General features: G+C 44.2%; 1 protein-coding gene across 6 annotated transcripts in view; it reads right to left on the bottom strand.

The window, feature by feature from the left end:
• Window positions 1-27372, bottom strand: part of LOC141917551 (ubiquitin-associated protein 2-like) — a 138781-nt gene that overhangs the window by 47352 nt on the left and 64057 nt on the right. For all 6 annotated transcript variants that reach the window (XM_074810804.1, XM_074810808.1, XM_074810805.1 and 3 more), the window contains 4 exons: window positions 14261-14315; window positions 12908-13011; window positions 6849-6901; window positions 348-415 (listed from right to left, as the gene is read on the bottom strand). In XM_074810804.1, the coding sequence (XP_074666905.1) occupies window positions 348-415; window positions 6849-6901; window positions 12908-13011; window positions 14261-14315 (280 nt within the window). The remainder of the gene's footprint in view (window positions 1-347; window positions 416-6848; window positions 6902-12907; window positions 13012-14260; window positions 14316-27372) is intronic.

The raw sequence follows: 27372 nt of genomic DNA, 5'->3' as shown, positions 1-27372 counted from the left end.
TTTCTGGACAGCAAAGCCAGTGTTTCCTTTTCAACAGCAGCAAACTTCTTTCCAGCTACTTTCGTTCCTGCCTGTAAGCAGTCTTTGTGCAGAAGACAGGGTCTTCTCAGTATAACGCTCATGGATTTGGTAAGTTTGGCTCCACCTCCGTAGTTGATAATAGGTAACACAGGAACCCACAAAACCAACAATTTGCAAGCAAGGCTTTCACAATTTTGACATTAAATTGAAAGTCTCTGACCAGGGCTGCCCTGTGTTTTAGTTGACATTTTATATGTGCAAGCTAACATTGCTTCACCAAGCAGAAAGTTTTTAAGGTATAGGGAGAACGTGGAAGAAGAGCTTACCTTTGCCCAGGAGTCACATGATTCTCAGCTGGAACAGAGGAAGCAGTGAAGACTTTTGTTTCAGAAAGCTGAAAAAGAAGGGGGGGAAGGTATTTTAATCATACACATGTTCACACTTCGGTGCTGCGACATCTGCAGAAATTCCATCTTGGTCATGTACTTTCAGATAAAAGTGAAGTCAAACTACCATTACAACCAGTTATGCTTCAGCTCTGCTTAAAAAGACAAAAACATGTAGTCAAACTTCAGCAAAGTCTTCTCCACAGAATCAAGTACCAATTTAATTAAAGTGTTAGGAAATTTGATCTACTGAACACACACAATGGTATACCAATGTAACTACATCAGTTTGGGCAATAGTTTAACTGAAAAATATACCAGCAGAAAGTAATTAACATAACGGTTGGTATATTATCAGTGTAAAGATACCTTGTGCAGGCATAATTTAGGACTCCATAGAGCAGCTCTGATAAATTTTGTTGCAGAAGCCTAACACATTGCACCCACTCACTCATTTCATATATCTCTGTGTTTTACATTTCAGCTTACATCACCAGTGGAGGCAGGTTTGCACTCAGGTATGTACAGTGAACTAGCATTTGTGGTTCCTTCTTGGCATTTCTGCTAGGGGTGGCAATAACATCTTAAACCGATTGCTCTGCGAGTGCAAGTTTGAAAATAATAATAAAGGAAGAAATTGCTTATACTAGTATAACCAGTCAGACCATCCATAGCAGAAAACTGTACTGCTTTCACCATGCTGTTACAATAAAGATAGATACTGGCACAAGTATCTGGGGAGGGTGAACTGGTTGATTGGGGTTTTTGGGGGAAAAGGAGTTATTTTGGTTTGTAGGGGGATTGCTTGTTTGCTGTTTGGTTTTGTTTTGTTTTTTAATAGCTTTGCTTTTTTAAAAAATAGTAGTTAAACAGCTACAACTTCCTAGGGCCAATTTATTTCTATTGACAGGAATACTTGCAAACCAGAATAGGTCTTAAACCAGTACAGGTTAGGTTTAACAAGACAGAGATATGTACATATAATGGTTATATTTTAAATTAAATTTGCACAAATATCACCCTTAACTACTTTGGTGTAACTTTGTATTTAGACTAAAGAATAACTGACCTATTCAAACACTCACAAAGAACCCCTTTAGACTGTAACATTCGAATATAGCTCTTCCAGGAAATTATGCATTTAATTGCATACATTGCTAGCAGCCCAGTTTAAAGGACATCAGACGTGAGCCAATTTCATCTGCCATCCCCCAGGCAGCTCTACTGAAAGCACATATATCCCTGAATGTGGTCATCTGATTGGGATTCTCCTATGAAACACTGTTGATTTAAGCAGGACGCAGAAGGGCTGACTGGGAGCAAATCACTACTCAGAGACAAAGTTCAAATGTTTCATGTACACTGTTTTGTTTTGATTTGTGTGTGTGGCAGGGGTTTTGGTAGCAGGGGAGGGGGCTACAGCAGTGGCCCCCTGTGAGAAGTTTCTCAAAGCTCCCCTGACTCCAAGTTGGATCCACCTTTGCACCAAGGCCGAGCCAATTAGCTGCACCTCTGCGATAATGTATTTAAGAAGGGGAACCTGAGAGGGGGTAGGGATTTTTTGAGGAGCAGTTACCAGAAAGACACCTATGTGAACACTGAGGTCAGTGGAAGGAAGGAGGAGGAAGGTGGGGAGGTGCACCAGAGCAGAGAGTCCCCTGTATCCCATGGTGAGATGGCAGGGCTGCCCCCCTCCTGCCACTCATGGAGGTCACCGGAGGAGCAGAGATTCACCTGCAGCCCATGGAGGGCCCCACACAGGAGCAGGTGACTGTGTCTGAAGAAGGCCAGGACACAGTGGGAAGCCCCCACTGTTGTAGTTGGGTGCTGGGAGGACTGCAACATGCGGGGGTGACCCACACTGGAGCATATTGGGAAGGGCTGTGGCCTGTGGGAAGGACTCATGTCAGAGAAAGTTTGTGGAGGACTGTCTCCTGTGAGAGGGACTTCATGCTAGAGCAGGGGAAGAGTGTGAGGAGTCCTCCCCCTGAGGAGGAAGGAGCAGCAGAACTGAACACCACACCCCCATTTCCTGCCCCTTGTGCCGCTGGGTGGGAGGAGGAGGTAGAGAAATCGGGAGCAAAGCTGAGCCTGGGAAGAAGGGAGGGATGGGGGAAGGTGTTTTCAAGATGTGGTAATGCTTCTCACTCTCCTACTCTGTCTGTTAAGTGTTGTTGTTGTTAGCATCTGAATTAAAGTGATGTTCTTTTTCTTCCCCCAACAAGTCTGTCTTTTGCCTGTGACCATAATGGGTGAGTCATCCCTCTCTGTCCTTATCTCGATTCCTGAGCCTTTTTCCTTTATTTTTCTCCTTCCCATTCCTGAGGGGGAAGGGGGTGAGTGAGCAGCTGCATGGTGCTCAGTTGCCCTCTGGGCTCAAACCACAACATCTCCCTAGCACACACTTATGTGCAACACACTGTGTCATGAAAAAATGACTACCACCACAGTTACTTCTTCCATTTCCTTCCCTTCCCTCCCCTCGCTGACAATACAACATATTTTAATCCCATCTTTCTGAAACACAACTCTGTCCTGTGCATAACGCTGCCAGCCCACAACTCTATGTGCTGACCAGAACAAAGAAAGATTCAGCTCAAGCATATTTGCAATTAAAAAGGTTTTTTCTTTATTGTTCAGCCCTTTCCCCACCATATGTGTTATTTTAGAACAACGTGTACTGTACTTTTTGTAGTGTTATGAGACTCCTACATTATATGGCACAAGGAGGTCAGCTAATGGCACAAGCAGCAGCCTATGGTCTGCAATCCCTTGGTTAAATATTAAATTATTTGTAATGTCAACAGTTTCTTATGCTCACATAACTCAGGATAAGACTAACCATGGCCAAAACACTGATGAATCCTGAAAACTAAGCAAATCGAGGAGCCTGAGGATGTTTGTGACAACACAAAAAAGCATGCTTGATGTATGAGAGAGGAAACATTTTCAAGTGAACCAGCATGCAAAACACAAGTCTCCAGCTACCAGCTCAGCTATGTTGAAGTTTACACTACACCCTGTGGCAAACTCACTGCCACAAGCTCCAATCAAGCACCTAATTCAGGGACTACCGCATTTGTCAAAACACATACTTTGTGCAGCAGCAGCTGAAAAGTTTTATTATGCAGATTTATTTAATATTTCTTAGAAGTAGTAGTATTGGCTCCTAACGAAGCTATTTACGCTCACCATACACTACACTCACTAATCTTTCACTGAGGCTCTGGCATTTTCCCAGAACTGAATGAACAGTGGTGAACCATTTGCAAGCATCAGCCTCACAAAGGTATTTCTTCCATCTGCAGTGAAATGTCTGTGCTTTTCAGCTCCTGTTCCTATGATAAAAATCATTCTCCAATCACCAAACAGACAATATATTTAACAACTAGCTACCAGCTCCTATGGCCAGTTGCTAGGTGAGGAGAACAGGAAAATATACTCTAGCATCCTCGTAAAAACTCAACATCAACAAATTGTTAATAAAAAAACCTTATTACTGTTTTGATATGATGTACTGAAGTTAAAGAAATTAAAACAAGTTCTCATGCTGCTTCCTGGTAAAGGAAACACTCCCACTAAAAAAAAAAAAAAAAAAAAAGGAAAAAAATGTATTTAAGTGTTGCTGTTGTTTGAAATAAAAATTAATATTACCAATATTGTACAGAAAATGTTTGCCTTCATTCACTTTCTGGCAATTTGTATGTATTCTATTTCTCCCCTTCTGATAGTTTCTGTAGTCAAACTTTATTTTCTTTAGCCAGAAGAATATGATCACAATTTTAAGAGGAAAACCCAGAGCCATCTGCAGTACCTCAACATTTGTCTGATCCTTCATTGTCCATGCCTTGAATATCCCTTTAACAAAATACAACCTCCTATTTTCACTGCAAGTATTTTCTACTCTATTTACCAGCATGCTGACAACCTACTATACTTGCTCAATACTCACTACTAAAGATAAATACCAGACAGGACTATTAGATCACAAAAATCTAATAATTCTCAGGTCAAACATTAAATTTCACTCACCTGCTCCTAACTTGTATCTGACTAGAGAACACCACATTTAAACAGAAAAACACCTGGTCTTTATCTGCAGACAACAAATACATCAGCTTCCTTGGTTGTTTTAATCATTAGTCATGCTGCTAGAATTGTTTATTATACATTTAAATACACAGCTCCATTTTCCAGATTCAGTAAACTGAAAATCTCACTCTCAAGCACCAATTCTATCAGTAAATAATTTTCAGCTATTTTCCACAACTTTTGTTTTGTAAAAGCAATGAATAATTGGATGAAGTACTTCAGAATGAATTTCAGGAGAGCCCACATACAAAAATATAAATCAAGAATAATTAAGAGACAGGGAAGAATGCAAAAAGACTACAATAGCTTTTTTTTTTTTGCCACAGCATCAGCCCTTTAGGAGATCATGCTGAGCTGTTCTTTTTTCATCATCCACTACAATCCTGAAAATTTTTCAGTTGCTACTTTCCAGAAAACAGCCCCTTGTTCTGGAGGTGTGCCTTTATTCCTATAAAACAAATGGGCACTTGGCTATATTAAAGCATTTGTCATTTGAACAAGTTAAGTCTAGCAGAGGTCCAGATTTCTCTGCATGACTGGCTTACTTTTAATTGACATTCCAATAATATTTGGATTTCCCACACATTTTATTCAGCAGTGATTTTATTTTTACTTCCAAATCACTGACACTAGATGGCATCTGACCTGGGACTGGATTCCTTTATAGCTCTCCTAGAAATGACAACGTTCAGTAAGGGTCTTCCTGAAAAAGATTTATTGACCAAAATTTGCAAGACAGATTTTAATCCAATGTGTTTTGGGATAACATGTAATTATTTTTAGAACAAAAGATGTAGATCAAATCTCTTACAAGGACATACTCTATCTTCACGGTTAATTTGTAATTTACTTAGAGACCAAGATCAGGTTTATTTGAAGTGGACCTATTTTTCCATAAAACTACACTGAATCACTGAATGGCACAGAAGTGTAAGAATACAACTTTTTTAAAATCAGATGAATCAATTTTTCTCCCCCCCCCCCCCGATGTTTTGGGCTAATTCGTCTGCAGCTCACCATTTCATTCACTGTTTCTGAACATCAGCACATGAACAACTTTCTCCTAGGTTACAGGGATTTTTCCAGTGCTCTAAAATGAATAAAAATTAACAACAGGCTAGAGATTTCATCTTCTGCTCTTTCAAGATTCATGTGCAAATTACTCAGGTTTAATAATTAATTAAAAAAATATTTCTATCCCTAGTCAGCATTGCTCAACATCCCTCCCATACTAAAAATACTCTATTGTACCAGCATCAAACAGGGGTGAGAACAAGGCCATAAATTTTCACTATCCTTAGCCCTATACTGCAGAAATATAGGACAGGTTTAAAAAAGATGCCAGCTTTTGATGTCAGTCACTGATAGGAATTTTAGGAGCTTCTTTTAAATCTAAGAATTTCAGAGCTTCTTTTAATTTTCCTGAAAGACACAGCCCTCTCATTAGGTAAGGACAGAGTTTTCATATCTGTTATATGACACAGTCACACATTTCTAGGGATAACACTGACATGCCACCCTACAGGAAGAGGCAAAAGGGATAACTTCCAAGACAATCTCTTACTCTTCTGAAAATAAACTTGAATTAATGGATGTTCCTATAAAAGATGAAAAACTTCTTAAAAGCTAAGTTTTCCTTTCCATATTTCTTGCTACCTAGTTTGTTTTCTGAACTGCTTAAGCTTTAATACAATAACTGAAAACTTAAAATCACAAATGTGATTTTCACACGTGATAATCACAAACGCCAAATATTTTGCAGACATGAAGACATCTCTTGCCTGATAAAGAATGAGAACCAAAATTATTGTTGTAGTACTTTAGACAACACATCATGATGAATCAACAGGAATGAAGCAATTAAGTGCTAACTACTAGCTCCTTATTTTAATATTATGAACATGAAGTGGACTAAGTGGAACAATTATGGAGATTTCAAACAAAAGGCATCAAATGAGGAGTCTAAAGTTGACAGTAAATTTCAGCACTTAATTACATAAAAGTCTTGCGATAATATGGCTTTAAATCCCTACACAATAGTAGGGGGAAGTATGTGGTTTAACACCCATCATTGAGCAGTGGAGAACTATAATTCACAAATACTTAATCTGGCATAAAACTCAAAATATTATCTATGTATTGTCCACCCAGCAAAATAAATTAATATTTCTTGGTTCAATTTTATTTAAAAAATAAGCTTATATAAATATGTATATTTTAAACAGGAATTACAGCAAGAAACAGTAAGAAATATCATTGCATTACTTTGAACATTTAGTTTTTGAAGACAACACACAAACTCTGAAAAAGGTAAATAATCATTCGGTCTATCCAACAAGGTACACTTACATCTTCATTCCAGTCTTCTGCTGTCCATTCTTCTATTGAGTTTTTCCACACTCCTATTGTAATTTGGGGAAGAAAAGAAAACAGTTAACAAGCTAAAAGTACAATGTTGTATTTCAACCCTTCTGCTTTATAAAGCAATAGTGTTTTCATTATTAGTGGAAAACAAAGTGAGGAGATGGTGGTTGGAAACATGGGAAGCTCTAGAAAACTGGTCTGCAGATTTAAAATTTGGGGATTTTTTTTTTTCCTTTAATTTCTGATTTCAGGATTTTCTTAGCCACTATGGTACCAAACATAATTTGCATGAACATGTCTGCAACCAGTGCAAACACTGGAAGAACTTCCTATGTCCCCAATGACAGTGAGAGATTACTCAACCCTCCCAATGGGATCTCCCAATTTCATACACAAATTTATACAGAGCCTGAACAAAACACAACCACAACACCTGCTCCAACATCCATAATCCTACTTTCAACACACTCAAATTTAAGACTTAACCTATGCCTCTGGAGGCTCCTTTCCAACCTGTTAACTCTCTCCTCAGTGTAGAACAACCCCAATCTCTTCCCCTAATAGAGCAATTTATTTTAAAACATATATAATTCATATAATGGCAGCAGAAGAGTCAATAAGCTTCCACTATAGCTGCAAAACACTTCTTCCTGTAACTTGTGACAGAGTTTATTTGGCGAACACTGGAGCACAGTGTGCAGTCCACAGCACGCAGCAATGGGAAAACTACAGGAAACGATCCTACAGATGCAAAAACCTGATCCCTTCCATATGAAACAGCAGGCACAGACATAAAAGAGCAATAAATGGACTGAAGGTCTTGCCCACCAGTGTAAGCATAGGGAAGGTTATCCCAGCAACAACCAGAGCTTTCATTTAAACTACATAACCATGAGTAAAGAAAATACCAGCAGTAAAGTTCCTGCTACTGTCACTTTTGATCAAGTACAAAAGCAAAAGAACTACTGCTTTAATCATCTCCTTTTACTGAACCAGGAAACCAATGAGACATTCATCCAGAAACAAGCCCCCTGAAGACAGCATCAAATCCAGTTCATACTAATGCCATCACATTAGTGCATTCTTTAGTACACCGTCACAAAGCAGCGTCTTGGGCAAAAGAGTGCCAAATGGCACTAATCCAGTGAGGCAAACAGGCCTACCATGAAGATAAGCACACGGGGGGGAGAAGAGAGGGGGTTTATACCTTGGAATCCAAAATTATTTGGCAGGTCCTGAGCAAGGTAACATCTGCTCTGTGTTGGCTCTGTAGAGCAATATAGAGTTGCCTGAAACATACAGAGCTCACATTTTACCAAATGGCCCCTAACCAGGAAGTTTCTACATGCTGCAAAATATCAGGGCACTTTAAAAATAACTAATAATCATATCTGAGCACAGCAAAATTACTACAATGCCTCAAATTTCTAGACTAATCCACACATTCCCACAGAAAATTTGGAAAAGAGGAAAAGCCCAACGAGTAGCAGTTTTTAGAGAAACAGTTGATTTTCTTTCCCTTCTCCTGACCAGCACAGGATGCCTTCCTCTGATATTTCTTCTTTGAAGAAATACATCCTGCTATTTGCCCTGCTTATATTTATCTCCCATCAGAGAAAGGCCTGCCTTTGTTGAAGACAAACCTCATGTTGGTGCCAGAACTCTAACAACAGAGCTTGCAGTCTGCTAAAACAAACACAAAAAGAGCTCAGACAAATCAAGCCCAAATCTTGAGTATACCCCATCACTTTTGAGAGACCAAACCTATTTAGAATAATACTTGGGACATTTTCCTAACGTTCAATTTAAACATTTACCTGTTGCTCCTACTTATGACCATGGTTCTGTGAGTTTACTCTTTTTAAATACTGAACACAACCCTTCACCCTTTTATTATTTTACCCAAGATAAGTTTATTATTGTTGCTTATTAACACTCTACCTTCCCAGCTCAATCCTTCCGGCCTCAGTTATTTCACTGCTCTTCTCTGCGTTAAATCCAGTTTGCTAACGCCTTCCTCCTACTGATGAGATTCTAAGCCTGATCTTGCCACAAGTGTATCAATTTCCTTTCAGTCCAAAATCCACCTTGACATTATTGCAACTCCATATATCCTCTTCCCAAACTTTACCCCCAAGCCTTGCAAAGCATCACAATTTAAGAGTTCTGTTTTCTACTGAAATGATGCCTTGTGTTTTCAAGGATCCTTGTCATAGCAACTTGAACCTAGATGGCTATTTGTGACTCTTTCATGTTCCCCTTCGTAACAAGTTTAGTTTTAGAAAGTTATAAAGCCAATAAAAAGTATACTATATGTTTTTGGTAAGTCTTCAGCTATTTTCCTCCAATTCCTCACTTCCTGTCACACTGTTATAAGTAGATTTCTCAAATTGATGTGAGTCAGAGCCAATCAAAATTTCAATTGTTTACTTAGCAAGCAGCAACAAGCAAAACAGCGCTGGGCGGCCGGGGAGTCTCTGCTCCACCAACGGCGCACGCTCACTTCCCGAGGGTCCGTCTTTTTTATATCCTCCGCCTTCCCTTCTTCCCTTTGTCTTTCTCCCCTTTGTCCTTCTTCCCTTTGTCTTTCTCCCCTTTGTCCTTCTTCCCTTCTCCCTCTTTTCAGTCTTTTGTACAATAGGAGTCCTTGCTTCAGCATTTCAACTTAGATAAGCACTTGCAGTCAGTTAGTCGTTACACAGTGTAATAGTTAAGATTAAGCTTAGGCCTACATAGTTTATGGAATAACATGTCACGAGCTCCCAGTATCTTTAATGGAATTTGATGAACAAACAGTTTACTGTCTATCACAACACTATTTGATTTTTTTTCCTTTTTTGAATAATCAGCCATAGATATTAGCCCCAAAATAATTTTATTTTGGTCTATCCCAAACTTCTGTACTAATCCTTTCTTTCTGGATCACATTCATGTTCTAGAATGACCTGAAGGTCATTGGATTTCCATACATATACATCCCCCTCATTCACATCTTTAGTAACTCCCACATGGGGAACTTATTTATTACTGGGACTGTTGATTTGTAACTAACATAACAGCACTGTAAATTAAGGGAAAAAAACAATTGAAAACTAATATTTGTGATTAACAAGCCAAATCAACAGCTCAACTTTGTACAACACGCTTCCAGCTCCCACCTTGTCTGCCACTCTTTCCCCCTACTCCTGCTTCCATCTTCCTTCCCAACGCTCTCTCTTCCACTTTAAAACTACTACCCCAGCTGCAGCTTCCTCTAATAACCCTCAAGATGCTTTTCATCACAAGGTTGAAAGTGCTTCCCACTTGGACAAAACTAAATTATTCAATTTTAAAGCCTAGTCTTTTAAAGAGATTTCTTTTTGGCTCAGGGACTTATTTCTGACATTCCTATGGCTTGTCTAAAGAAGAAACACTGTAAAATAAAACACTCTTCCTATAGTCATATATATAGAAACATTTTTGTTTTGTTAGTTATGGTGCCTTTTCTATTTGCACTGAAAGTAAATGAAGATTAGCAGCAAAAAGGTACTTAGCACCCAAAAAGAACATTCACACTTAACTAGTTTACTTTAAATTTCCACCAACCAAATCATTTTGCAGGAACTCCCCACACTAACACTCACTCATTCATGCCCCTAAGAATCATTAATCTGACAAGGCCAGGGAAAATTCAAAATGCCTTCTCACACCTTCTTCTCCATACCATGCTCCCCAACTTTCCATACACACTTTAAGTTGTGTTACTGAAGTTCAGTGAAGTTCTTGGTGCACAATCTAACAGCAAAAATGCACTTGACATCCAAAAAGAAGTTCCATACATCAACTAGTACACTTTGAATTTCCACCAATATGTTTGCTCAGCAGCAAACACCTCATGTAGACACATTCATACTCTTAGGGAATCCCTTTAGCCACAGCAAGCTACTTTTATTCCTAGGCAGAATTCTTCCATTACTGAAGACTGAGGAGATGCCTACAAGAAGAAACAAGAGGTTGCCATAGGGGAGGCACATGAAGACTACCCAGAGTTAGCAGGGAGGGTCACAAAACATTTGAGCTCACGTGGGAAGTGGAGCACAAGTCGAAGTCATTTGTAAGCCACAGCCTTACAGTTGCATTCATTAATAACTAACAAGTCCAGTCTCCTCATGCCTTTCTTGTATGTCTTCTTTCTTTAGTTAGTTAACCGTATTGCTTCTGCAATACTTGTGACAACATAGCCTGCCCTCTGCTACCATATAGCAAATAACAATATCAGTATTTCTAAGGGAATTTTCAAGTCATGAGGTGTCTTTGTAAGTCATTATCTGATAAACTTACTTGAAAAACTAACGTGAGTACATGTAAAAGGTACATTTCTGTTTGTGCTATAGTACCAAGTAATTTCAAAAGTAACTCATTGGAAAGATGCCATAATTTGACAAAAGAGCTCCTTTTCAATAACCATTAATATACTCAGGTCCAATCTCCCACACTGGACTAGAAGGCACTTAGAGTGACAAGACAGCTGCCTAATAAGCCCTCCTAAACTCTAATCCTGTTATTGTCTTCTCGGATTAACTGGAAAATGGCTTGTATGAAGTTTAGAAAGCTGCATCTCAAGATGCTAACAGCAGAGCCTTTTGATACTCCAGTATCAGTTTTTTCCTTCCACACTTGACACAGGGGTTGATGAAAAAATCATCTGAGTAGGCTTCAGCAATGAAGAGATCAGAAAAGTTACCCTTTGCTGGGGTTTAAAAAAAAAACAACTCTCCTATCACTAGATGGTTCCCAAGTGGGGACAATAACATACATGAATTTCTTTATCCTGACACAGGGTTTCCTTTGTCTTCCTCTCCTGTCACACAATATGGGAAGCAGCAAGGTATCCTGTTTTCCCAACCACAGACAAGCAGGTCACATTCTTCATTTCTGAATCACCACGAGACCACTGTTAAGCGATTCCTTTCCAAACCACATCTGTCTCTTGCCTTTAGCCAGGAGTGCGTACTTCACGCTAGAAAATTCATACAGAAACACACAGCTGTCTATCTTCAGACAGACAGACTGCTCTTTTGGCTTCCATTCAAGTGTCTACTCATGCTTCAGTTAACTCTTCTCTTCAAAGGTGGCAGATCTTGGAACTCTCCTCCATCCCAGAGACTTGCATCCTTACATTCCTGTGTTGTACAGGTGGGGCTGCCAAAGCCACCCCACTGTCACTGAGTGAATTCATATTGGTAAATGGTTCTTCTTTTCTTTTTCTTCTACTTAGATATTCACTCCCTACTGCCCAATGTCTGTGGACCAATCACTTTTCGTAGGACTTACACTCCTTAACTACATTAGGTGAACTCTTAAGCATTACTTAAGATATCTAAACAGTTATTCACATATAAGGTTCTTCCAATAACTCTTTAAATGCCTTTGTCTCTCAAGGTGTGGTGGCTTAGGCCCTGCCGGGATCCGAGACCACGCTGCTGCTACCCCTCCCCCACCCTCCGACCGGACAGGGCAGGGAGTGAAATACAAACCGCGGGGTTGAGATAAGGAGAGGTTTAATACAACAGTGCAACAGCAACAAAATGAACAACAACAAGAACAGTAACAATATTAATAGCAGTAATAACAATAAACAGAACCAAAAATGTACCCATACAGCAGTGAGGAGAGCGACCGCATAACACACGTGTTCACCGATTCTCCCGCGCTTGGGCACCAGGAGGTGACGTCAGCATGGTATTGAATAACCCGGCTAGAGCTTCCCCCCACTGCTGGGGAAACTTAACCCTATCCTAGCTGAACCAGGACACAAGGTATTGTTATTACTAAAACAAAAACATTGCAAATTACCTCCCCTTCATTCTAACTAGAGTCACTCAGGCTACAGCACGTGCTCTGCACATCAGTAGCAGTTAAGCTATAAAAATGAACTAATATCTGTGTCATATGATATGTATTCACATTTTCAGAAGTTAACTGAACTCTAACAGAACGGTTATTTTAACTGTAATTTGCTATAGGTTTTCATTCCAATCCTTCCGTTTCTTGAAGCATCTTACCAGTTCCATCATCTGCATCATTCTGACCAGTCTCCCAAATGTCTGATTTTGTCCCAAAGCCATCAGTGGCAGAAGACTCCGTATAGTCTGCAGGGTTAAATGTCCTAGAGTTTTAAAAGTTAAGAAATGGAAGAGAACACATTGGTCATTCAATAAACACAAGCGTCACCATTTTCAACTGAAGTTGTGTTAGATTTAACATCTTGATTTCCGCATAATTTATCTTGATAGTTATGGTTTCAAATGAATTTTTTCCTCTATGAGCAGACACAGATAAAAAAAAGGGAGAAAAGAAGAGGAGAAAAAAGTGAGGAGACTGAAAAAAAAATTAGTGTAGAGAAACTGAACCAGAACAACAATTTCTGAAAAAGCAGTTAACAGCATACCTACTCCTCCCAGTCTTATAAAGCATTAGTTTATATGCACAATAAGCCCCTCTCAGCTGATAATTTCTCAGCAGGTGACTGACTGATGAGAAACCAGTATCACGTCTTTTCAGAGCACCAGACCTGTGCAGGACAGGAGTTGGAACATCAGTAAGATTATTTCAGAATGCACTCCTGACACCAATGCTGAAACACACAGATGCAGCTAAAAGGTGAAAAAGCATTATTGAAGAAAAACCTCTTTTCAATTTATCATCTAGAAGTATGAACAAGAAGGATGAAGAAGAATGAGGCTTCTGTTCATCATGACATCACTGATATTACATAAAACATCATTAAAGGCAAACACTGAGTGAAAGTAGTGGAGGCTACACTTCTTGAAGCAAGTTATTTCAATAAAACTGAGAACAAACTTTAGAACTGCTGAGTAACTTCTTTTGATTCTGTTTTAGTTATGATGTCCAAAAAAGCTAAAGTGTTACCATAAAAGTCGGCAGAGGAAGTCTCTAAGACTCATTTTGGAGTTTTAGAAAAGCATGAAACCTCAAAACCAGGAGAAAGTTTATAATCGCTAGTCTTTCTGGTATTATATAGAACTCACACGTTCTACATTACACTGAAACAAATCTTTTTTAAATTGAGCTAGGACTATATGCACCACATAGAACTTTCAGCCTCCTAGGCACTATGTGGCTACTACTGATAGGTACAAACGGGTTCTCCAAGTTTGAGATATTAACACTGAGTGAACTTACATTAGGTTTCTATAGGTGTGTCTAGCTAGAAATACTAGTTTAAGACAAAAATAATCCATTAATCATCTAACAGATCTGTGAATTTTTTCATTCATATTGGTTTATCAAACATACGGAAATATTAATACATACAGTGGCAATATTAATATTGTTAATTGATATTGCCACTGAGTTTGATCCTTGCCAAAATCTGTGCTCTGCATGTTTCTTACCCCATGCCTTGGGCTGAAAATCTCCCTGCTCCTCTCCCTCGGCCACGTCCAAACCCTAGGAGAGAAAACACCATTTAACAGCAACAGCAGAAGAGCCACCAATCACTACTCTGTCACATTAGAAAATACTATGGTTGAAAAAGAACACTATCATTTAAATCAGTTAAATATAATTTACTTTCCAAATTTCCTCACAGGAGAATTTGTTTCCCTAACACATGCAAGTAAGCCACAGTTCATCTAAGACTATGTGTTTCTATAGGACTTGCAGTTCTTATATTTTCTGTTTCTAGTGAAGTAGCTCCAAATGCCAAGAAAAGGACTTACCGAAAGACCCATCTCACATGATACTGCTATTGCCAAATCATTAGACATTGTTCAAAATTTTGTCTCTTAATTTCTCACTCTTGCCTAAGATGCTCTAGAATCCCAGCCTCCCTGCATACCCTGATGCCTCAAGAAATTCCCTGTCACTCCTTGTCTGTGAGGAGAAGGTTTAAATACTTCATTTGTTTCCTTCTCTGACTCAGCCCACCTGTTCACCCCTACACTCCTGTGCTTTCGCCAACCTGCAACCACACATTCCTTCTGCTTCCCCCTTAATCATAGTTACTGACATGAAAATTACCTAATTCAAATTACTCAAACTTTCTTGTTTTAACAACAACAAATATTTGTTGCCTCCAATTTTGGTTACCAGCCTCAGTTTACAAGCTTCATTATACAGTGAATGGATTTATTTTTGCATGTTGCATAGAGCCAACAACACATGAAAAGTTTTGTAATACTTAACCATCCATAAAGCACACATCTACGTAAACTATTTGAAACTGTTTCTTACGAGCAGCATATTTCTACACAGATTTTTTTTTTCTCCCCCACAATACTTGAGGACCACAGTATTTGAGGCTTTTCTAGTCTGTTAGGTTTTTTTGAGGAAGCCTATGAATATTATTTTGTATTACAAGAACAGGAGGAGGTCAAGAGCTGCAGATTGAGAACAAAGCAATGTTTATTTTAAAGACAAAATTATGTGGCAATTACAAGTCACCAAGCAACTACAAGTTTACCAGAGCACAAAAGTTATAATCCTAAATCACCAACACGCTGATTGTCCACACATCAGAATTACCCATGATAGGCTGTTTGAATTTGGATCAAAATAACCCCTTATTTTTAGGGGACCACCTTGTGATGGTTTAGCCCCTGCCGGGGTCTGAGACCACACGACCGCTGCCCCTCCCCCACAAAGGGAGTGAAATACAAAGCCCCGGGGCTGAGATAAGGAAAGGTTTAATACAACAGTGCAACAGCAACACAACAAACAACAACCATAACAACAGTAATAACAATGAACAGAGCAAGATATCTACCGATACAGCCGTGAGAGCAGAGAGATCTCAAAACACACGCACCGATTCTCCCGCGCTTGGGCACCAGGAGGTGACGTCAGCATGGTATTGAATAACCCGGCTAGAGCTTCCCCCCACTGCTGGGGAAACTTAACCCTATCCTAGCTAAACCAGGACATAATCCACCCCTTTATTCTATACCATGTGCGTCACATCCAGCTGCCATTTAGCAATTAGCATTGACAAAGAAAAATTAACAAAAGCACAGTATAACTCACGGTGTGTTTTCACCCACAATCAAGTCCCCTTGTGGCACGCATCGGACCTCTCCATCCTTCTGCATCACCCACCAGGTGCACCCAGGTCCTTGAGCAAAAACAATCCCGTGGATGGGTTTGCCTTTGCCCGGCGCAGGACTAACCCAGACCATTTTTCCCAGCAGGTCCCTCATGCGCACCACAGGGACTCTATCCCCGTCCACAACACGTCAAAGTTGTGACTGAGCCGGGCCAGCTCGATTGGCAGATCCTCTTGTGTTCACTAACCAAGTGGCCTTTGTCAGATGTGTGTCCCAGTGTTTGAAGGTTCCACCCCCCATTGCTCTCAATGTAGTTTTTAACAGTCCATTGTAGCGCTCGATCTTCCCAGAGGCTGGTGCGTGGTAGGGGATGTGGTAGACCCACTCGATGCCGTGTTCTTCTGCCCAGGCATTTATGAGGTTATTTCGGAAGTGAGTCCCGTTGTCCGACTCAATCCTCTCTGGGGTGCCGTGTTGCCACAGGACTCGGTCTTCAAGGCCCAGGATGGTATTTCGGGTGGTGGCGCGGGACACTGGATAAGTTTCGAGCCACCCAGTGGTTGCTTCCACCATTGTGAGCACGTGGCGCTTGCCTCGGCGGGTATGGGACAGTGTGATGTAGTCGATCTGCCAGGCCTCTCCGTATTTATATTTCAGCCATCGATCTCCATTCCGCTGGGGCTTCACCCGTTTGGCTTGTTTGATTGCAGCACACGTCTCACATCCGTGGATGATCTCTGCGATGGTGTCAATGGTGAGGTCCACCCCTCGATCTTGAGCCCACCTGTATGTTGCATCTCTGCCTTGGTGGCCCGAGGTCTCATGGGCCCACCGGGCTATGAACAGTTCACCTTTACGCTGCCAGTCCAAGTCCACCTGAGCCACCTCGATCTTAGCAGCTTGGTCCGCCTGCTGGTTATGTTGATGTTCATCAGTGGCTCGACTCTTGGGTATATGGGCGTCCACATGGCGCACCTTCACAACGAGGTTCTCCACCCGGGCTGCAATGTCCTGCCATACTTCAGTGGCCCAGACGGGTCTGCCCTTGCGTTGCCAGTTGTTCTGTTTCCATTGCTGCAACCACATCCACAGGGCACTTGCCACCACCCACGAGTCAGTGTAGAGATAGAGCCTCGGCCACTTTTCTCGCTCAGCAATCTCCAAAGCCAATTGGATGGCTTTCACATCTGCGAACTGGCTCGATTCACCTTGTCCCTCAACAGCTTCAGTGGTTTCTCGTGTGGGATACCACACTGCAGCCTTCCATCGTCGATGTTTTCCCACAATGCGGCAAGACCCATCAGTGAACAGGGCATATCGCTTCTCATCATCTGGCAGCTCATTATATGGTGGGGCCTCCTCAGCACGTTTCACCTCTTGTTCTGGTGACATCCCAGCATCTTTGCTCTCTGGCCAGTTCATGATCATTTCCACTAATCCTGGGCGGTCGAGGTTCCCTATTCGGGCCCGTTGTGTTATCAACGCAACCCATTTACTCCACGTGGCATCTGTTGCATGATGTGTGGAGGGAGCCTTTCCTTTGAACATCCATCCCAGCACCGGCAGTCGGGGTGCCAGGAGGAGCTGTGTCTCAGTGCCGACCACTTCTGAGGCAGCTCGAATTCCTTCATACGCTGCCAGTATCTCCTTCTCAGTCAGGGTATAGTTAGCTTCAGAGCCTTTGTATCCCCGGCTCCAAAAGCCTAGAGGTCGGCCTCGGGATTCCCCATCTGCTCTCTGCCAAAGGCTCCAGGAAGGGCCATTCTCCCCGGCTGCGGTGTAGAGCACGTTCTTAATCTCCTGCCCTGTCCGGACTGGCCCGAGAGCCACTGCCTGGCTAATCTCCTGCTTAATTTGTTCAAAGGTTTGTTGTTGCTCTGGGCCCCATTTAAAATCGTTCTTCTTGCGGGTTACGTGGTAGAGAGGGCTCACAATCAGGCTGTAGTTTGGGATGTGCATCCTCCAGAACCCCACAGCGCCCAGGAAAGACTGAGTCTCCTTTTTGGTGGTTGGTGGGGCCATGGCTGTTATCTTGTTTATCACCTCCACTGGGATGTGGTGACGCCCATCTTGCCTGTTTATTCCTAGGAACTGAATCTCCCTTCCAGGCCCCTTAACTTTCTGTTGCTTGATGGCAAAACCAGCCTTCAGGAGGATTTCAATTACCTTCTTTCCTTTCTCAAAGACTTCCTCAGCTGTGTCCCCCCATACAATGATATCATCAATGAACTGCAGGTGTTCTGGAGCCCCACCTTTCTCCAGTGCAGTATGAACCAGTCTATGGCAAATAGTGGAGCTGTGGTTCCACCCCTGGGGCAGTCGATTCCAGGTGTACTGGATACCCCTCCAAGTGAATGCAAACTGTGGCCTGCACTCTGGTGCTATTGGGATGGAGAAGAATGCGTTAGTGATGTCAATCGTGGCGTACCACTTGGCTGCCTTCGACTCCAGCTCATACTGGAGCTCTAGCATGTCCGGCACTGCAGCACTCATCGCTGGCGTAACTTCATTCAGGCCACAGTAGTCCACGGTCAGTCTCCACTCGCCATTAGGTTTTCTCACTGGCCATATAGGGCTGTTGAAGGGTGAATGAGTCTTGCTGATCACCTTCTGGCTTTCTAGTCGACGGATCAGCTGATGGATGGGGACCAGGGAATCTCGGTTAGTGCGGTACTGTCGCCGGTGCACCGTCTTGGTGGCAATTGGCACTCGCTGCTCTTCAACCTTAAGCAACCCCACCACCGAGGGATCCTGTGAAAGACCGGGTAAGGTGGACAATTGTTCAACCTCCTCCAGGGCAGCTATACCAAAGGCCCACCGATACCCTTTTGGGTCTTTAAAGTACCCTCTCCTGAGGTAGTCTATACCTAGGATGCACAGGGCATCTGGGCCAGTCACAATGGGGTGCTTATGCCAGTCCTTCCCAGTTAAGCTTACTTCAGCTTCTAATAGGGTCAGCTGTTGGGATCCCCCTGTCACTCCGGAGATGCAGATGGATTCGACCCCACTGTGGCTTGATGGCATCAGGGTGCACTGTGCGCCAGTGTCTACCAAGGCCTTATATTCTTGTGGTTCTGATGTGCCAGGCCATCGGATCCACACCTTCCAGTAAATCCGATTATCCCTTTCCTCCACCTGGCTGGAGGCAGGGCCCCTCTAATCCTGCTCACCATCACTCACTTGTTCTAAGAGTGACTCCTGCAGGAATGATTTCCTGGTCCCCTCAAGAGGGTCAAGCATACTGTTGGCCATTCTGTTCTGTCTGGGGGATTTCCGACTGGACACTGGAGCTGCATCTCTCTTGGAAGACTCCCCTTTCATGGTGGTCTTCCCTTTCAGCTGCTGTACTCGTGCAGCTAGGGCAGGAGTGGGCTGTCCATGCCACCTCCTCATGTTTTCCCCATGGTCGCGGAGGAAGAACCACAGGGTGCCCCGTGGTGTGTGCCTTCCACTGCCCTTCTCTTGGGTGGGGAAGCGCCTGCTTCTAACGGCTGAGACATTGTCCCGTGCAGGTGGAATGTAGGACATGTCCTGTTCCACTTTCTGGAGCCTCTGAGACAGTTCCTCTACAGCTGAAACCAAAGCATGTTGGGAGGAAGGGAGATTTCCCTCATATTGCCGGAGCTGGCCAATCACTTCGTCCACTGTCTGAGTCTGGGTGTCTCGCCACAGGACGCTACTGCTAATGCTTTGGAATGTGCCTCTGGTCCACTTTGCAGGAACTTCCACCACATCAACTGTGTGCAAGGGGCCTGATCTGGATCCATGGGTGACTGCTTGTTGTTCAGATCACCATAAACCATATCAAACACAGCCAATTCCCTGAGGTTCTGAATGCCTTTCTCCATGTCGGTCCACTTGCCTAACCGACATAGAGCATCATCCTTGTAGGGGTACCTCTCCCTCACAGCGAGCAGGAGTCGCCTCCAAAGGCTGAGGGTTTGAGCCTGTTTCCCTATTGCCTTGTCAACACCAGCCTGCTTGGCTAAATGTCCCACCTGCTTGGCCTCTCTCCCCTCCAATTCAAAACCAGCAGCTCCACTATCCCAGCATCGGAGCAGCCAGGTGCAAATTTGCTCACCTGGAAGGCGGCTGAAATCCTTCCGCATATCTCGCAACTCACTCAGGGATAGAGATCGGATGGTTACCTCTGGCTCTTCCTCCTGCTCTCGTGATGGGCCTGGTTCATTATCACCCTGTACACTGCGAGGGGATTTTTTGGTGTAGTTGGTTTTCCGTATCGGGGCGACTGATATTGGTACTGCTTGTCCCTCTGGCTCAGCTGCTGTGCTGGTGGAGGCGACTGGTACTGGCGCTGCCTGTCCCCCTGGCCCAGCTGCTGTATCAGCAGGCTCACTTTCAGATCCTGCAGCCCTTTCTCCCCCTTGAGGGCAGTGAACAGTGTTAAAGATGACACGGTAAGCATGGGCAAGCCCCCAGCACATCGCAACAAGTTGTGTCTCCCGGGGTTTGTCAGATTGGCAGCACACCTTTTCCAAACACTCCACCAGTTTATCAGGACTCAGCATTTGTTCAGGAGTGAAATCCCAAAGCATTGGGGGTGACCACTGACCCAGGCACTTGCCCATCTTCTCCCACACACCTTGCCTTTTATAACTATCTGCCCCTGGGGCAGGTTTCCGGGTGGTGCTATTGTTGGAGAAGTACCGCATGGCCCAAAACAAGATCTGGCAGACATTCAGAAAGCACAGAGCCACAAGCACACTGGCCTGGATGCTCCAGGGATAGCTGAAACTCTCAAAAACCGAGAGGATCTCTTCCCCTGGCTCACCCATAGAGGGGGTGAGACCCCAAACAAAAGCCCAGGCAGCAAACAGGTACCGGTTCACCCCCACAAGCAGTGATACAAGCACATTAAAAGCAGCCAGTAGCCAGTACAGCAAAATAAAACCCTTGACACATTTTCCACCGCCAACAAACGCCAGCACTGGGAACACACAGGGGATATAAGGATTAATCCAGCCCCACCACGCAAGCAAATTGGCCAGCATTGCAAATGTTCCTTATCAAACAATACAAATAAAACCAGAAAAATTACACCTAACAGATTGCTCTAACACACCTTCTCCTTTTGTGCTTATCCCAGCCCTCTCGAGCCCCACGTTGGGCGACAAAAGTTGTGATGGTTTAGCCCCTGCCGGGGTCTGAGACCACGCGGCCGCTGCCCCTCCCCCACAAAGGGAGTGAAATACAAAGCCCCGGGGCTGAGATAAGGAGAGGTTTAATACAACAGTGCAACAGCAACAAAACGAACAACAACAATAACAACAGTAATAACAACGAACAGACCAAGATATCTACTGATACAGCCGTGAGAGCAGAGAGATCTCAAAACACACGCTACGATTCTTTCCGCGCTTGGGCGCCCGGATGTGACGTCAGCATGGTATTGAATAACCCGGCTAGAGCTTCCCCCCCACTGCTGGGGAAACTTAACCCTATCCTAGCTAAACCAGGACTCACCTAAACTGAGTAAGAGCAGTAGCTCCAGGACACAGTAAAACCAGGTTAGGAAGTTCCTATTTTAATGATTTTCCTTTCCCTCCCCTCACCACTTGTTCTTCCCCTTGCCCTAGTTCACTGTCCAAGTCTTCAAAGACATTTCTGGACCTCTAAAATATCTACTACCTACTTATTCAAGGACTTATTAGAAACATCAAAATAGCCAGATAGATTTTATCAACACTTTGATAAAGGAGTTCACCCATATCCTAATAAAAGATGAGAAATATTAGCTACAGAAGAACCATGGAAACCTGCAGAGGAAGGATTCCCATCCAGCAACACAGAAGAACAAGAACACAGAACTGAACTCTGACACTAGGCCAGGCCTGCTATCTCTACATTTTCCCTTCTTTGCTCTTTTCACAATTGGTTCAAGAGAGGACAGAGAGGTTAGGAAACAGGTAACAACAACTGCAACCCAGCAATCGCCATCCCTCTTCACTGAAGCCATGCATGGAGCTGTGCTCTTTACTCTGCCATAAACAAAAGTGCCCCACACCCTGCTGTACCCAACTGACTGTAACTTGGCCTCTGAACCTCCTTGCTCAGCCTACCTATTCTACTGTTCTTAGCTCCTTTGCCCACCTAAAATCCCCAAACTGAGAAGATGATCCATGGCATAACAGGGACGCAGCTCTCAGATGCACAGAAGTCAGTGCATGCTGGATTATCCTTCTGCCCAGTAAATATTTTTTTTTAAGATTAGAACCAGCTAAAGAAGTTTACTTGGGGACACTGTTGGGGCCATCTTGTGAGGGACAACTTCTAACTCCCCACAAACAGGGCCTGAGAGAAACAGGCCTGCGAGAAAAAACAGCCTGAGAGAGATAAGGGATGGGGGGGGAATGGAGGCCCTCCGAGCCGAGGAATATCTCAAACACTCACAAGTAGCAAAACTATAGTCACAGGGTGGATAGTGTGGAGTTAGGAGCTGATAAGGCTGCCTGGACAGCACAGGATGCAGCTGGAGGAGGGAGCCCTGTGAAGGCAGGATGGTTCTGTTCTGGTGCATCTTGTAAAGTTTCAAGGGCCATCTGTCCGGTGAATGACCTTTGCTTCATTATCCACAAAATGCATATTACAGTTAACATCCCTCAATATGCTAACGAGGGCTAACATGATCATGCTAATTACATCATCCCATGAAACACCTTACCCCTCCCCATACATGGGATACGTAGGTGTGCAATCGCTGGAAAACAATGAACATGTTATGACCGATCCAGATCGAGTGGCCTCACTGTAACAACAAGCTGCAGCTGTGTTCAAGGACATAAACAAGGCCGAGAGAGATTTAGAAACTACATTCCTGGGCAAAATATAAAGAAGTTGGACTGTCGAAAACAGGGGGTCTACCTAGTGGGAGAGCAGCGCGTGGACACCACACCGGGACCAATCATAGAGGGCAGAAGGGCGCGTGAACAAGTAGCTTTAGCCTATTAGCAATAAGATAGCGGCGCGTGAAGCTTGTGATAGAGTATAAATTGCTGTGTAGCCTTTAATAAAGTGGCATCAACTTGATCACATTGGTCGTCTAAGTTGGGTCCGAGACTTCCGCGTCGGCAAGTGGCGCCCGACCAGGGACCTGCAAGAGCCTCATCGAAGATACGCGGGACTCAAACCCTGGGGAATCGGGACCCTCCCATCGGTGCCCTCCCGAGCAAGAGAAGACGGCCCAGAGGGGGCAGTATCAGCCGTAGCAGGCGCTGCCCCGGCGCCTGGGAAGACGCGCGAGCAATCGTCGGGAATCTCGCCCTGATCAGGTGAGCGGCTGGGGAGGAGATGGGGTCCGCGCTGGGTAAAGAAGAAGCGGCAGTGGTTAAGCTCCTCCAACATATACTCTCTAAGAGAGGAGTTTCTTATGATGAGGGGAACCTGAGGAGGGTGCTGTTGTGGGCTCGGCAGCACGGACTAATCCCCTCAGAGGCCGCAGCCTTTGAACCTGCTACTTGGGAAAAGATCGGCGCGGCACTGTGGGACATTAGTTCAGGTTCTAAAGACAGTAGGAAACTCTCCACTGTGTGGAGATTGGTCCTAGACACTCTGACAGAACTGAAAGCGGAACGGCAGACCCCCGCCTCCGCTTTCGCTGCCTGGTCAGCAGAGGCCGAACGCGCTGGCGCTCAGGATTCCGCCACTGCTGGGACGTTCGCGGGATCCCTGTTCCCCAAGGCGGCTCCTAAAAGGAGGGACGGGGACGCTGCACGCGCAGCACCCGTGCGGCAGGGAAGGCAAGAGCAAAAATCAACAGATTCACCACCGCTTGAGTCCCCTTCAAGCTCAAAGGAACAATCCCCGGAGCGCCCCGCCCCGCCCCGCTCCCGCCGCCTCCCACCCGACCCCCCCGCCGCCGCCGCCGCCTCGCCAGAGGAAGGCGCCGACCCAGCCCTGCCCCCGTCCTCGCCCCCGACACCCCGGTCGGTGCAGGAACAATCTCGTTATGGTTTACAAGATCCACACTTGCGAGAACTAATAAGAAAACTAGAGCAACTTGAAATCCGAATGTAGGAATGGGCTGGGCCTATTCCTACCGCACCACTGCCACCCCCTCTCCCTATTAACCCCTTCTTCCGGGACACTGGGGGGGGGGTGGTCAGGGGGAAACAGTGGCAATTGGGCCGCTGCCATCGTCGGCTCAAATGGGAGGGGGGGCACTGGGACGCGCAAGTGGTAATGGTAATCCAGGAAGCCGATGGCAGGGAGTTATTCGGGATGCGATAATTGAGGGGCAGTTTAACGAACTTGGGCCAATGACGTTCCCGGTAACAGTAACCCCACAAGGCAAGGAGTGGGAGGCCTGAGACTGGAAAATGATTAAGGAGGCCAAATTAGCAGTAACACAATATGGGTTAAAATCACCATATACTAATTCAGTAATTCAGCATATCTTTACAGCACATTTATTAACTCCGTATGACATACGCATGATTGTACAAACCTTACTAACAGCTTCCCAACAATTGCAATTTTTCCAACGTTGGCAAGTGGCCTGCGAGGCTGCGGCAGCCACACCCCGTCAGCAAGGAGATCCTCTGTATGGGGTGCAAGCTCAGATGCTGATGGGCGCAGGCCCTTTTGCTAGCCCAGACTGGCAAGTGGGATTTCAACCAGAGGTGTTACGCTTAACCCAAGAATTAGCCCTAAAAACGGTTTTAGCCGTACATGTTGAAAAATCGGCGCCAGCATTTACAGGAGTAAGACAGGGGCCCACGGAGCCCTATCCTAAATTTATTGACAGATTACATGCCGCTAGTAATGGTAATCCTGACTTAAGTGATGAAATGAAAGTTAAATTTCTTGCTATGCTTGCTTATGATAATGCTAATGAGAAAACTAAGAAAGTCTTCAGTCTACTACCCGCCTGCGGCCGAGCCCGGCACCGCGCTCTTGGCTCTCCCCCCCCCCCCCCCCCCCCCGCCAAAAGCGGCAGTTTTTACAGAAGCTGCTGACACTGGGATGCAGCGCCCCTTGTCTGCCAACACCACATAATCAACAAGCAATGGCTTTATATATTCTTAACGCTGTTTTGATGTTTGTAGTGTTTGTCATTTTATGTTGTGTGAGTAATAAGTGTAAGAGGCCTCTTTGTCTGATTGTTCTGCGGGGGTGAGACGCAGCCCAGCAGCAGCTGCGGAGTGTGGAGTTCTCTGAGCACCTTAGTGCCCGCTGGGTCACTGGTGCTGCCTGTTTGTTCGGGCTCAGTGTTTGAAGTGTCATAGGTGAGATATCTCCTCTAGCAGGAGGCAGTAATTCTGTGTTAATTGTTGTCTTGAATGTGGTTGTTCGTTTTACCAGGGGTCATAGATGCCGATTATGAAGGGGAAATCAGAATTATGGCCTGGACCCCTGTACCCCCGTGTTCAGTAACAAAAGGGTCAAAAATTGCTCAGCTTGTTTATTTTACTGCACCCCCCCCTTATAGTATGCCAAGAAGCTGGGGTGACTCAGGATTTGGATCAGCAGGTACTCCTCAAATATTTTGGGCTCAGACAGTGACACAAGGTCGACCTCTGGTAAAATGTGCCCTCACTAAAGCAGAAGAATCTGTTGAACTGACAGGCATTTTAGATACTGGTGCGGATGTGACTGTAATATCTGTGAGCGGGTTGGCTGTTAGCTCGAGTGACTCGAGCGCTTTTCAGCAAAGATCTCATTCATGTAAGGGGCCCAGAAAACTGGGTAGCAAATATTCCTCCATTTATATTGGAAACCCCTACTACATCATGGGGTCGTGACTGTATGGCTCAATGGGGAACTCAAATTGGATCAAATTTGTCTTAATTGCCACCGCAGCACAACCCACCCCTAAACCCACCCTGAAACTAACCTGGAAAACAGAATCACCTGTGTGGGTGGGTCAGTGGCCTTTGCCAAGGGAAAAGTTGTGCCACCTTAATGACTTAGTTCAGGAACAATTAAGTGCAGGACATCTCGTACCTACCACCAGTCCTTGGAACTCCCTGGTGTTTGTTATTTTAAAGAAAAGTGGTAAATGGTGACTTTTACATGATCTCCGACACATTAATGATGTCACGGAGGATATGGGTACGTTACAGCCAGGAATGCCCTCCCCAACAATGATTCCCTGAAAGTGGCATCTTGCAATAATTGATCTAAAGGATTGATTTTTTTTACCATTCCCTTGCATCCGGATGATGCACCTAAATTTGCCTTTTTTGTTCCCAGTATTAATGTTAGTGAACCTGCAAGACGGTACCACTGGGTTGTTGCAAAAGCGGTGTATGTGTTAAATTACTTACGGCTCACAGGTGATAGGGAGGAACCACCAGTAGTAATACATAGTTTGGGTCTGAAATCCGGTATAAGCCGGTGTGGAGATGGTGCTTTTGCTCAGTACAAAGATGTTGCTACAGGAGAGTGGAAAGGAGCAGTGGAACTAACAATGACGGGTCGAGGCTATGCCTGCGTTATTACCGATACCGGCACTAGATGAGTTCCGAGTCGATGGGTGCGACCCTGGAAAAAGGAAGTTAAGAAAGATGAAACAGAAACCGAATGAGATATTAACTTGGAGCAGGGGTTATGTTTGTGTCTTCACAGATGCCGGCTCTCGCTGGGTTCCTGCTCGGTGTGTTCGGCCTGTATTGGAACCTGCCTCAGGGTGAAGGATGGGTGGTCTCACAACCAAGTACCACCGCAAGCCCTGAAAAGCCGTTCTCTACATGCTTGGTAGAAATACCTGTGGATACATGGCTGAACCCACTGCAGTTCCCAAATCTCTGTGGCTCTCCAGGAAATTGTACAAAAAACTGGGATGGTGTGTATGCACACCTCCCGCAAGTTACCCAGGAACCCCAGGAGCTAGAATTATTAGGATCTGTTATGATGGATGCTTGTGTATTTTTCACTCTTATAACAAGACTGCTCGCTGAAGTCAAAATGTTAATGCAACCAGTATTGTTTATCACAATGCTACTGCATGGTGTAATTATACTGCACTTAATGCTTCACAATCCTCTGTTGCTCCTCTCACGCTACCTCCTGGTGTGTTTTTAATCTGCGGAGATCGTGCCTGGGGAAGCGTTCCATCTAAACTGAACGGAGGCCCATGTAGCCTCAGACACCTCACGTTATTAACACCAAATGTGTCAATGATTCTGAATTTGACTCGAAAACATAAGCGAGTCCAAAGGACTGTTCATCAGTTTAGCAGTTCCTGTCGTGATAACACTGAATTTTGGAATCCAGGAGAAATCATACCAGCCTCCGTGTTAGCACCAGGAGTTGGCGTTGCGAATGCTTTAACTCCTTAAAATAAATTAGGGTGTTGACTTAGCAAACAAACTAATGCTACTTCTTTGGCTTTAAGTGGCCTTTTAACTGATGCTGATAGTGTCAGACATACTATGTTACAAAATAGAGCTGCGATTGATTTTTTGCTTCTAGCGCAAGGACATGGTTGTGCTGAATTTGGA

Source organism: Strix aluco, chromosome W (assembly GCF_031877795.1).
Source record: "Strix aluco isolate bStrAlu1 chromosome W, bStrAlu1.hap1, whole genome shotgun sequence".
Classification (NCBI taxonomy): domain Eukaryota; kingdom Metazoa; phylum Chordata; class Aves; order Strigiformes; family Strigidae; genus Strix; species Strix aluco.
This window is presented reverse-complemented; position numbering and strand designations above follow the sequence as displayed.